Source organism: Cygnus olor, chromosome 3, assembly GCF_009769625.2.
Source record: "Cygnus olor isolate bCygOlo1 chromosome 3, bCygOlo1.pri.v2, whole genome shotgun sequence".
NCBI lineage: Eukaryota > Metazoa > Chordata > Aves > Anseriformes > Anatidae > Cygnus > Cygnus olor.
Window position 1 is genome coordinate 86,612,535 of NC_049171.1, and position 13,748 is coordinate 86,626,282.

At 34.3% G+C, this 13,748-nt stretch overlaps 1 protein-coding gene across 1 annotated transcript in view; it reads left to right on the top strand.

Annotated features, from left to right (window-relative positions):
* Nucleotides 1–13,748, top strand: part of CRIM1 (cysteine rich transmembrane BMP regulator 1) — a 181,361-nt gene that overhangs the window by 97,942 nt on the left and 69,671 nt on the right. Inside the window, exon 5 of the mRNA XM_040550892.1 lies at nucleotides 13,329–13,450. Within this exon, the coding sequence (XP_040406826.1) occupies nucleotides 13,329–13,450 (122 nt within the window). The remainder of the gene's footprint in view (nucleotides 1–13,328; nucleotides 13,451–13,748) is intronic.

Below are 13,748 nucleotides of genomic sequence, written 5' to 3' on the forward strand. Positions count from 1 at the left end.
CACCCATCTTCCCCAGATTTTGGAAGGGAATCAGTCACGATGAGTCAACATCTTGCTGATAATATAACATGTTTTCCTGAGAAGAAAGAAGCATTTAGGAGTATGTTCACTAAATCCCAGCAAGATGTTCACTTGACCTACTTATTTAAAAAGTTCGCACCAGAAGCCCAAATATGTTCTAGATTAGAAAAGGCTCAAAAATAATTGGTATGTGTTTGTCTATCAAAATATCAAGTCCTGTGTCTTGTGTCTCAGTCTTAGCTTTAAAAAAGCAGTTTCAAGGTTGTGGTGGAAGGACAAGAGAAAGAACATGCAAATGAACCTCAGCAGAAGCAAATAACAAATTACAAACAAACTTGAAGAGGAGTGAGCTAAATGAAACAGGAATATAAGTCATGATGATTAATCACTTCATATTTCAGATAAAAGTGAAGAAGGGCTCTTGACAGATTCCATTATTTTCTTGCAAAATTGGAGTCCAAAAGACTCCAAGGCTTGAGGGATGAGCGAATCAAGATTTTTTTGATTCAGACCAATTCACCATCGCTTAGTTACAGATGGTTGGATAGCGTAGCAAATGCAGAACTTTCAATTGGATAGAGTAGCGTGGAGGAGTAGGACTATAGGCTTATTGTTTAGAAGAAAACCTCTGAAAAAATTTCTTCAATGAATTAGTCATAGAATTTTTTTCTACGTTTGAATAGTCTTTGCCATGTTAATTTTACTTTATATGCAGTTAAAATGTCTCAATCTGTGGCTGCTATGAATGGCAATGCCAGAGTTTGGTTCTCAGTGTCAAAAAAAAAATATATATTTGACTAGCAAAAGTGTTAGTTCCCTGGATGGTAGTATAAAATATCAGTGATTACAATGTAGAAACTACTCTCTACTTTTGGGGGGGCAATTCACATGTGTATTTTGTTTTTCCCATTCCTAAAGCTTTAACTGGAAAGCAGTCTAATCCCACCCTGCCCCATTAAAATAAATAAATAAATAAAAAGCATAGTATGGGGACAGCTGTTTAATCTTCCAAGAAAATACAACTTTGTTTCATAGCACAATTCTAAAATGCATGTGTTCAAAACACGAATATACTCAATTTAATAAAAATATGATGATATTCTACAGTATTTATGAAGAGATCAATGAATTTGATCTCTGCCATTGAAATTTAACAAGATACATTTTCTTACATAGTACTTGTCAATGATGCTGCTGTTAATGTGTAAGAAAACAGATTTTCACTTTTATTTTATATGCAGTAGTGTAGAATTTGTAAATTATAGCCACAAATGAATTCAGTCTGTCTACTTAAGTTTTAAAGCATTTAACTCCATGCTTTAAACTTTTACATTTTCTTTAAAAGAAGTAGCAATAAAAAAGTCTGAGTTAACACTCAAGTTGCATATTGAACACAAGTATTAGAGAGAGAGTACTTAGGCTAAATAGCATAAGAAGGGATACCAGTTAATATGTCTGCATTATAAGTTGAATCTAATACAGTGGACGGTAAATATTCGTTTGTTGGATTTTATTTCCCAATATAAAGAGAGATTTTTCCATTAAAAATATATGGTTCTAGGAAAGGAATAAAGCAACCTGTAGATACTTGATGAATAAGAAAGCTGCTGATATATTTTACATTTTTGTTATTAACACAAAGATTTTCAAAAATTTACTTCAATCCTTTTCTTGAACAAATGATAAAAGTTAAACTTTTAAAAGCAAACTTTTAGCATTCTTATTTGCATTATTTGAATTGCACATATAAATTTTTCAGAAGTATTTTGATTTCATTTATGAGCTTAAACATTAAAAGATGTTGATTTGGAATTAAATGGAAATTTTACTGCTGGTACCAGGTAACGTACTTAATTTATCAAGATACATCTTGGTAAAGAGAAGTAATCAACAGTTCATTTAGATTCTCAGACAGTTACAGTTTTTACAGCTTAAGAAAATGAGTGATACTTGCATGTAGTAGCCAATCATTTATTTATTCAAGGTTTATTTTAAGCTATGTTTTATGTGGAAATTGAATGCAACTTAAAACAGTACAAAACCAGAATTTATTATCATACCTAAAGTAAAATATATGTATAATAATAATAATAATTTTTATTAAAGAAACAGTCTTTTGTATCTGTATTGTACTATATATTTTTAAAAAATTCATACGCTTTATTTAGCAATTCTGAAGACAACATTAAAGAATAGTGGTAATTTATATCATTCTCTAAGTTTTGTATACCCTTACTAGGTTGACTTTGATTCTAAAGGAAGAAATTGCCTGATTTATTATTTGTAGTCTTTTGTTTCTAATTGAACTTAGCTGTCTTTGGCACAACATGGATGCCACTGGAGAAATTTATAATTAGCATTTTTGATTTTATTTTTTAGAAAACTCGTAGATATCAGTCAAGTCAACTTGACTGTCCTTTCATTTTAGTGAAATGAAACAGATCTTATGGCAACTGTTTCTACAAAAATCATATTTCTTCAGAGAGCATTTAAATATAAATTCATGATTTTGTTATCTTTCTAGATTGCTTTACCTAGTAAGCAATTGCTTTTTAAGGTACTTTATCCTCCTTTGTAACATCTGTTGTGTCCACAACCTATCACTGTATGAGATCTACGAGCCACTGGTATGTATTCTGTGTTTGTTGTTATACCAGTGTCTAGGGAATCCTAGTAACAGCTAGACATAAACCAGCATGGTCCTTTTCTTCTTCTTTTATGGTGGCCACCTGAACCATACCTGGGAATTCTATAGTTGTAAGTTTTCTTTTGAGCTATTATTTGCATTTGTATTTGCATTATATTTGAGGGTATGAGACATGGCTGGTTGGATAGTGTTATTCTTCTGAAAGCAACTGTAGAGGTGGCCTCTGAGTCCCTGATCATCTGTGCATCTGTCCCATTCAGTAGGAGATGTTGTGGTTAGTTCTTCTCAACTGCTTGTCTGGGCCAGTTCTTTTCAGCCTTGCTCCTGTTCATAACATGATTATTTCATATTTGCCTGTATTCTTTTCTTAGGTCTTCCTACTGTTGGAAGACCTTAATTTTATGATATATCATTTGTTTGAGTGTTCAGTACAGGATTAACCAACCTTCTTTATAGAGCAGTCATGATTTTTCAGGAGATGCAATTTTTCTCTCTTCCCCAAGTACCAGTCACCTCTCTTAAGCATTTTTGTGCTGATACAGAGGTCTCCCTTGTATTTGTTTTAGAATTTTTAGATCCTTCTCCTCCACCCATCAAGAAATGGTATCCAAGAGAAAGTGGTTGTGGATCCCAGTTTTTGTTACAGGAAAGTTCAGCTGGAACTGGTAAGACAAAATCCAAGCACCTGTATCTTCCTGAGATTTCTGTTCAGGATTTGACTTCTGAATAACCTTCGTAGCTGGACCTGAGGTCTAACAAAAGCATGTTAAGGTGCTGCAGAAACTTTGCCATGCCTTCAGTTCTTTCATCAGAGTGTTGGAACTTCGTTTTCCTAGCTATCATGGCCATCTTGCTCAGGTTGTTCCTACCGTACTTTAAATCTATCAGACCATTTTTCCATCTGAAGTACTAATAGAAGTACTATGGTGTTGTAACATGTGATGTTGACTTGGAGATTATTCCTTACTGAAGAGGTAGTTTTTGTCAAAGGAAAGGCTTCCATTGATGCTAGTGGAAGCCATCCTACATCAAGCTCAGGCTTGCAATTGGATTTTAACAGAGTTGATGAAAAGTCTAAACAGACCACTGCAGTTTTGTGAAGCTTCATAATATCTGGAATTAGGAGTTTAGGCAATTTAACATACTTTAGTTTTTAAAGAGAAATCCTCAAAAGTCATGAGACAGTAAATACTTTTTCCAGGAAAACCATTTTTCTTCAATCAGATATGTTAAGTGAAAAAGTGTTATTCAGTGCCGTTTGCTGAGTGCACTGTACTGAATATCCACAAAAAATGAGCATAAAAGCAGGGCACACGTGACCTATATAGGCAACCCATTGTCAATGTCCATCTTCTCCATTTTGGCCTCTCAGAAGATGTAGTGAATTGCTGGATCCAAAGTTGGAGCAATCCCCTTCTTCTTCACTTAGTGCAGCTGTCTCAGTAATTCCTAGATGTTCTCAGAGTGATGGTAGTTACTGTAGCTCTGGCATCCAGCCTCACAATATGGGCTGTTTGGGGAGGAACCATGTTTTCCTCAAGCCCACAAATGAGAAAAAGATGATTAAAAAAAATATTTTTTTTAAAAAGCCTCATCAGTAAACTTGAACAGAAGCTCTTGAGACAATGAAAAGATTTATGGAGACTGATGGCTGACTTCTGAGTGTCAAAAACTGTCAAACTTGAGAACATTTTCAGAAGAAATATTATGCAAATCTTCTGCAGGAGAAGCTGTAAATTATAAATATAGGGATCACTGCATGCATCTTTTATAAGATCAGCATTTTGCACCTGTATTTTATAAGTTATAAATATATATCCACACTCTTTCTATCAACTCCAAGAAAGTACTGAATTACAAGAAAATGGTGCCTAAAGGAAGGTGCCTGTTACTCCTAAAGGGGGTGGGATGGAGAGGGACAGCTTTTGCACGTGGGAAGGAAGTGTTGATAATAGTTATACAAGCATCTTCCTTTTTTTATATAACACTTTTTATGAAAAAGTATAGCTAGTAATTTTTCTGACCATTTGCTGTTAGTTATATTTGCTCCTTCACTTTCCAATTTAAGAAGAAATTTTAATCCAGGTAGATAAAATTAAGAGTTACTTTAATTTGTTTTTAGATGCTATGCTCGTATTTTATGCTTGGAAGCAGAATGAGATTGTGGTGTCTATAAAATCTGTTGTTTTGTTGTTTTGTGGCAAAGCAAGCTGGTCATTGAACTCAGACAACTTACAATAAGCAAGGTGGTGGACATTTTTCTGTTACAAATCTTAGTTTTCACTGGTCGGACTAAGGATTAGTGTATACCTTGAACACACTGAATGTTGCTCCCTCCTCTACTCACCTCCCACTCCATTCTTCTCCGTTGCTTCTACTTACTCAGCTGATTAATTTGTTTGGTAATTGAATATGTGATTTAGTTCAGAATAGTTGCTGACATGAACAGGCAAATTTGTATTTGTAACACAAAGATCAATAATGTATTTGACAGTTGTTCTCAAACTCACAACTGCATGCCCAGGGAGACCCATATACATAAAAAAGCAATAGAATTATCACTTGTATGTTTGCAGTTTAGAAGGGATATAGATATGAGAATTTCCCAGCAGTTTGCTGACAATACTCAGAGCAGGAAATAATGTCAACATTACCGAGGTTGTATCAAAAAAGTTTGAAGTTCTGTTTTCTCTAGAAAATAGCAGGAAACTGTGTCAGTTTTCAGCAGCCCCAAACTACTGTTTCTTTTTTTCCTTCTTAAATTGTTTAATATTTGAGAAGCAAAACTGAAGGTTTGTTAACTGTTTTAAAATAATTAGTAGTCCACTACTCTTCCTTGAAATTTTAATTGTGGAATTTCAAGAAACTTATTACTAGAACAGGGTTACATTTCTTGCATACGTGGCTCCTGCTACATGAATAAGATCTGATTAATTGAATGGAGTTGTTTGGTTTCAGAAATGCTGGGATTCTGGAGCAATATTCTGGACTTGATTTTAAATGAAGTTCATAATGGAATACATTTGGAAGATAAACTACCACGTTTTGGGGAAGGTCACTTTTGCCCCTTCCGAACAGTTAGTTTTCTGGCCCATCTTACATGAAAACTTATAGTGAAGTTAGTGGAGAGAATGGCAGTAGGTATGATCACAGCATGGAACAGTTGCCAAAGAGAGTCTTAGTTGATGTATCCTTCCTAAACTTGTACAGAGTTGCATTCAGGGGTATGAAAAAATTACTGTGAAGGACATGGAGAAGCTAAATGTGGAATAATTTTTTTATTTTTTTCTTTCAAAGAAGAAAGGGGGGACCTCAAATTAAACCATCAGATAAATTCAAAAATAATGTGTGTTTTGGTTTCTGTTTTTTTGTTTGTTTTGTTTTGGGGGCGTGGAGGTTGTTTGCTTATCTTGAGTCCCTGATGACTTCGTTTTAGGGAGACATATTCTTTCCTAGATATCTTGAATAAACCACTGTCTATGGGAAAAGGAAATAAATTATTAACTTACTTACCAAGATCCTGATATTTGAGAGCATAGACCGTGTCTGTAAAGATCACAGCTGTCACACTAGTGTACTCTGTGATGTGTTCTGCTGGAACTGTTTCAGCCCCTCATGGGTCTTCTCAGAAGGAACCCAGAGCTATGTTTCATGCTATGGTGATGAAGCAGTTTATTGATGTCCTGGAAAAATGGTTATAGTGACACTTGCCACTCCTTTTTCCAAAACTTTTTTCTTTACTTAGTACAAGCCAGTGAGCTCAAATGGCTTGAGGCAGGAATTTGTGCTAGATGACTCTTCAGTCTGCCTTGTTACAGGTGTTCATTTGTATGTCAGCTTAACAAAGAATTGAGAGATATATAAATGATTTTTGTTCCTTTTTGACTTAAATATTAGAATGATTTCTCAAAGTTATTCTGCTAAGCAGCATAGAGCAAAGTGGAGAAATCATCTCAGGACAGCAACATACTCAGGAATGCATAATATTTAGTGTTTTGTTTTTTTTTTTAACTCTATTTAAATGAGGAAAAAAAGTGACCAGGAGGGTTTGGAATTATATTTCCTAATAAGTTACATAAAGAGCACTGTACCATAACAAAACATTACTAATTTGGTAAAGCAATAAATGCTTGGAGTTGATACAAACGTCCTTTCTGTGAATTGATCTAGTTCCAGACCCTCATAATTTGTATCTTTGTTAAGTGGAAGATGAAAACAATTTTTAAGTATACTCAGTCTTTGGGTTTGAAATGTTGTTATGATATTATGAAAGGTGAGGCTGATAAACCTAAGAAAACGGTAATTGAAACAGTAATCTTGTGGTTTAAAAAAAAAAAAAAAAAGACGTCTAAGATAAAAATATAATCTGTCATGGTAAAATATGAGAAAAATGCAGGGTTGGACTGGCTTTTGTTGTTTTATTCATGTAGTGATGAATTCTAAAAGGTCTATACATATATCAGTGTACTTGGCCAGTGGTTGCATGTCTGCTTGTTTCACGGTATGATGTTTTTGTGACTGTTCTCTTTTCCCTTCTCATTTGTCTGGAAAACAGACCAGTTAATTTAATTTTAGTCAAAGGATGAAATAAAGTCATCTGGTCAAATGAACTGTTTGGATTCTAGTAAACCCTGAAAAGATTATAATCTACTTGATGTGAATGATGATTTTACAACTCTTCCCCTCCTTAGCACGTTTCCTAGTTCCTAACAGTAATAATACAGAAAATATGCATGAAATCAGTTCCTTTTTTTTTTTTTGCAGTATATTTAATTAAAAGCTAGATAATCAGCTTTTGTAATGTCTAAATTTTTCCTATGTATAAATATACTTCTATATATATCTATATACTATAATCATGGAAAAATGCACTATTATATTGGGTATATGTTTGTAATAACATTTGTATCTATGCATATATCTAAAATTTTGGAAGAGAATTCTTTCTTGGGAGCATACTAGGTATGATTTCTAGGTAAGTAATCCCCCTGGAGACTTAGAATAGGAAGCACTTCCATATGAGACATTTAGTTGATATAGAAGCAATGAAATATTTTTGAGCATTTGGAAATGGTCAGATAATACTTCTTATATTCACTATCCACAGTTCATCTGTCATATCCTTCTGCGGGTTTATTATTGATCTCCAAAATAAAATACTAAAAGCTATCTAGGAAGAAAGAATACTTTCATTACTGACTGGCTTAGTCATATATTCAAAACCGAAAACGCAAAATGTATAAAGCAGTGACCCTGAACTTGTGGGCTAAAACTCTCCAACAGTATGTCTGAAGATTAAAAAAAAATTCTATCTGAACCCATTGGATGGAGGTGTCTAAACGGCTTTGTCTGCAGTGACGCTTTTTGTTAACTCTAGTCCTAGACCTTTTCTAAAGCTAGCATTTGGTTGATTCCTTAAGCTTTAACTTCTCCAGCTTAAAACTCAACATGCTGCCTACTTAACTCACATTGTGGCTTCAGGTGTAGGTAGTATGATTGTTGATTTCATGAGAATATCATGTTAATATTTCATTTTGTTATAACATCTCTTATACCATATGCTTGATGGTAGGGAGGGTCTTTCTTGCGTTTAATCTTTTTCCTTGCCACCATTTCACCAGCCTTTGATAATGCTGAAAGTTCTCTTCTGAATATTCCCTCTTTTAGAGTATCTTTCAGTAGTTTGTATTATTGACAGATCTGTGGGAGTTCTCTCTATTACACTTAGCTAACACAAGTGCTACTAAAAGTAATATAACTTGTATTAGATTCCTGCAAGGACCAAAAACAGAGGACTGTGATAAGATCTGCAAAGGAATGTGACGTATGTTTCAGGAATGCTTTTCTCCAGTCTCAGTGCTTCAGACTTGATTTTGTTTTGATCCTTAAAATAAATATCCCTCTCCCCACCTAACCCCCACTCTAACCTTCCCATTCACTGGTACTAAGTCTTTTTTCTAGAGTGCCTGTTCTTATTTTCATAGCGATTATGCCTTGGGCCTGGAGAACACTTTTGATCCAACCATCAGAACAGCTTTTCTGAGGCTACTAAGCCCTCCTCTCTTTTCATCTATTCAATAACAGAAGTAAATGAACCAAGATTAATTAGATTTTAAATAAAAATGGTAATTTACAAGTGCTCTGTTTGATTATTTTTTCCTTCAGCCTTTTCATTTTTACATTTTTGGTGATAAAAATGAAAAAACGAAAAATTATGTCAGAAATGAAAACAAAACAAAAGTAGTGATGAAGTTATTTCTGCTTTGAAGAATTTAAAAACTGCAGGAAATTCAAATGAAACATTTGGTCATTTGTATTACTGAAGCTGTTACCTTTCTCAGTCTGTAAAGCATTGGTTAATGAACACAGCTGGATTTTGAGAGTAGTCTTGTATCTGGTCCTTTATATACTGAAACTCCTCTTGCTGTTTTTGAAATTTCTAGGATTTATTTATTTTTCTTTTTTAACCTGAAGAACTGGACACAGTTCCTTTTTGCCTGTCAGGTTCAGTCTGTTCTTTCAAAAATTCTGTCAAACTTATGTAAAGTTGACTTCTTAGCTAGGCATCTTGGTTTCTTCCTGGCTGTCCTGCCACCTTTTCAAGTAGCACTGTGTGACGCCTCTTGGATGACTGTTTGATTCTCCTTTTTTTCTTTCTGGGCACTTATAAAAATGCTCTGTATTCTCTTACAGGACTGTCCTTACTTGCTAAAAGGACATGTTCCTCTGTCCTAACTTCACTTCTTTTAGGGTATTTGTTGTTATTCTGATGTATGAGTTTGCTTTACAGTCTTTGCTAATAAGGTATGTGAGGGGGAGATACTGAGTGATTCTTAGTACCTCAAATACTGACCTCTCTTTAATCTTGCAGTTTGTCAATGCCCCTGTGCTATTTCATGTTATAGTAGTGTAGCTGTAGCCTGTGTAAAGAGACAAGGCAACATGTAAATTTGCCTTCTCTCTTGGAAGCTTTCCTTATAGTAACTTAGGCTGCACATGCTTTCCCTAGACAAGTTATGGTTACAGAAAGAGCAGCTCAGAGGCAACATTGTGAACTGCTGAATCTTATAGAAATTATTTAGGGAGGGGGCATGGTCACCGTCAGCAGACTTACAGCAAATCTAGCCTACTAACCTTTCTCCAAACCTAATGCTCAGTAGCAAGGCTAAGATACACCCTGCACATGGATAGCTGCCTGTGATGATGTACAGAGCTGGAATACAACTTCTCTTCCGTCCCTCTTCTCCAAAAAGCACTTCAGAAATAATCTAGTACTATAAAGCTGATTTTGCTCTCTTATTAAGAACTGGATCACTTGTTCAGAATTTCCAGATGTTGTTGTTCTGGCAGTGCTACAGCTGTACTCAGCTACCAGAATTCCTTGGGTTTCTTACTGAAAGACTTCTGTCTCCAAAACAATGTTTTCCATGCTAATAGCCTGGAAGATGGTCAAAGATTTTCCTAGCAGAGCTGGCTGAAAAGAATGCAGACTATTTAAGTCCATCTGAGACTATTTGCTGCTTTGACATTCTTCCATGCAGGGACTTTTTTTTTAATCCAAATGGGAAGTCAATTTATTAAAACTTTTGGAGGGTGGAGTTTTGTTTTACTTACACTGTTGTATTTGTTTTGTTTTCCTGTTTTTGAATTGGTATGCTAAGTTTTGATTATTCTGACTGGAAGGGATTTGTTTCTGCAAAAAAAGAAACATTTGCTCCCAACAATCTTCTAAACTTCTTTTTCAGCCCATGTTTTAGAAGATTGTCAATCATAAGTTATTCAGTTTTTTGGGTTTACTTTTTTGGCTGATTAATTTTAAAAGCAGTTGACTGAGAAGAAGGTGAGAGAACAAAAAAAGGTATGAGTTATTAATCTAACCATTTCATATTATCCTGGAACACAAGTGATTCATGATAATTTGTGAGGCAAGCAATAGAGAGGACACAGGCATGTCTGGAAAAGGTTATTGTGAAGGTGATATGACTGAGTGGTACTTTCAGCTCACAAGACTTGGAAACAACTATGGTCCACAAGACTTGGTCCACAACTATGTTTCCATCATGTTTGCCATTTTCTCTGTGGAAAGAAAAAGAGGGAACTTATATGAAGTTTGATCTGCGCATTTTCCCAGTGGTTATTTGTGTATTCAACATAGGGTGGTTGAAGTGCAACCTATTTTTTATCAAGGTTTATAAAATTACTTTGATTTTGTCTGTACTTGTTTTGTTATATGTATTTTTAAAAGACTTTTTTCTTCTTCAGGAATATGTAGGCACTTATTTCAGGGTTTTATTGTTGGAAGGGAAAAGCAGCTTCTAAAGCAATGACTGCTGGATGGGTTAAGATACTGATTTCTTGAGCGTGACAGTGCTAATTGGCTGATTTCTGAGTTTTTTTGCTTCTTTTGTTTGTTGGTTGTTTTTTTTGTTTTTGTTTTGTTGGTGGGGAGGGGTGGGGGGTTGTGTTGTTTTTTGTTTTTCCTCAATAAATATATTCTTATTGGGGCAGAGAAAGGTTAGATAGTATGGATTTCTATAAGATTACTTGCATGTCTTAGCGTACTCTTGGCTTCTTCCTTTCTTTTGGCCAAAGGGTGGCGTACATAGCCTTCCTCTGCTGGTACTCTTGAATATATTTTCCAGTAATATCTGCTGGGTTTTGTAGGATAAGGAAAAGGGAAAACAAAGGAGGGATAAATGTTTTCTTGTAATTTTCTTTGAAGAAACCTTTCTGGCAGGTGTGCATCCCACATCTTTTTCTTCATTTCTCGTACCATCCCAACCCTAACCCTTCATTGTCAGGCTGAAGAGGAGAGGAGGGACTGAATTATCTTAAAAGGAAGCTACTGTCACAAATCCTTGGGTTTTTTGATCCCATGCAGCAGAACCAATATTGCTTCTTTTTTTCCCTCTACGTCTCTGAAGACAAAGGCATACAGAAAATAAAATAATTGTTTCCCACCTTTTTTTTTTTTTAATTTACAAATAAATTGTGGGGAAAAAATGTCAAAAGTAAAGGTATGATAAATAAATCCTGGGTTTCTTTACTCATATTTTTTGTTGTTTTAGTTTATTATCCTTTACTATTATGATAAGAACAATGCTATGAAACAAAATCCCAAAATGAAATACATTTTACAGTCGTCACTGTACTTTAGGATATATGTGCATATAGTGTTATGTTGCTTATCTGGACATATTTAACCTTATTTGTGAAATGTGATGTAATAATACTATTTTTTTCAATGACTCATTTTTCCCTTTATAATAACATAGTGCCATAATACAATATTTAAAAAATACTTTTATGATAGTATGTTAAAGGTCTTCTGAGATTACTTGAGTTTACTTGTACTCCTTGCAAATTTCCTTTTAAGTAATACTTTACAATGTAGAATTTTACATTTTTCCAATGCTGATGAGACTTAAAGGGAGAGCTGTTAAAACCCTGTCTGTTGAGAGACCCTTTGTCATTCATTGAGCCGTGGTCTAAGATGCAGTGGCTGTTGGGCAATTAACAAGACAGTCATGGCAGAGGAGAATCAATCTTCTTAGTTTTTAAGAATAAAGAATAAGCAAGCTCATTAATTACTGATGGTGTTTCTTATGGATGGTTTAATTTGGGGGTTGTCTTGGAATGCGTAAATATATTTGCAATAGTTATTAACAGCTATAGTTCTAATTTTCATTTCTTTAACTTGTAATTAAAAGATCTGCTCAGTTTTTTTGCTTCCTTTTGAAGCTCATATGTATTTGTAGGATGCTAAATTAACCTACATTTTTTTTAAATAAAAATCCTGTCAACTTCAATTGAAAATTTAAGTGCTATACCATGACATTCTTGGCTATGATATTTGAATATTTCTCGTTGTTCATTGTGTTCATTTTTATTGAAACATTGCTATTTATTCCATTAGTATGCCCAATGTTTGGGGCAAGGACTATGTTAAATGTAAACTCACTGAAAATCTGAAGTGTTTGACTTCTAAACAATTATGGTAATCATAAAGCAAAGAATCTGGAAACAAATGCAACTGCTGTTTATCTACATTTTGTCTTCCAATTATTTAGGCTATTTTCTTAAATAACTAAATTTTACTTGCATGGAGAAGACACCTGCAGTTATTTTCATTTGGCTTAAATGTAATGATTCTGCAGGATGTCTTTAATTATTCCCTATGTAAAACTGGGTATAATACAGTTTCCTAATGTGAAGATGCTATTTCTTCTGAATAGGTGCAGTTACTGCTATTAGTATTTCATCAGTTTCAATTATTCATGGAATTGAAGGAGAAGCCTGTTTTAAAAATCTAAAGAATATCGCTATTTTTCAAACAATCTTGAAATAATATGTTCCTGAATTTTTACCTATGCTACTGGGGTATTGAAGTAACACAGTATAACCTTTTGTTGCTTGACCTAGCAGAGTTCCAATGATTAAAATAATTATTAAAAAAAAAAAAAAAAAAAAAAAAAAAAGAAGAACAGTTTAGGTTGGTAAATGATCTTGGTCATTAGATTAAAAGGAGATGATTCTAAAATATAAATATACTAATACTGGAACTTATGCTATAGATTTCCATTTTCCATTTGCTTATTCTTTCCCTTTATGTGTGGCTTCATTTATTTATGGGTTTTTCCTTACTTTTCTCTGGTTTCAGATGCGAGTGTCTCTCTGGTTTATGTGGTTTCCCCATGTGTGAGGCAGGCTCCGTTCCCCAAATAGTCTCACGTGGAGATGGAACACCTGGCAAGTGCTGTGATGTCTTTGAATGTGTCAATGGTACGTGAAGTTTTCTCTTGTACCTGGAGAGGAGGATTTTATGTCTGTGGGAGATGCCGGGTATTTGGTTATTTTTATTATGTTGTCAAGATATAAGAGAGAATTTTCTTGAAGTTCATTCAGTAAGAAGGAATTGGAAGTTTTATTGAAGATAATTAAGTGGGAAAATTTATCATTTGTAAGTCGTCATGTTTCTTTAATTTCTAAAGCATTTTTCCTTATAACCTCAGGGAATTTGAAATTTAGTGAAAGTCTCCCTTTCTGCTTGTTTTCCAGGTGCTCTTTTGCCAGTAGCAAA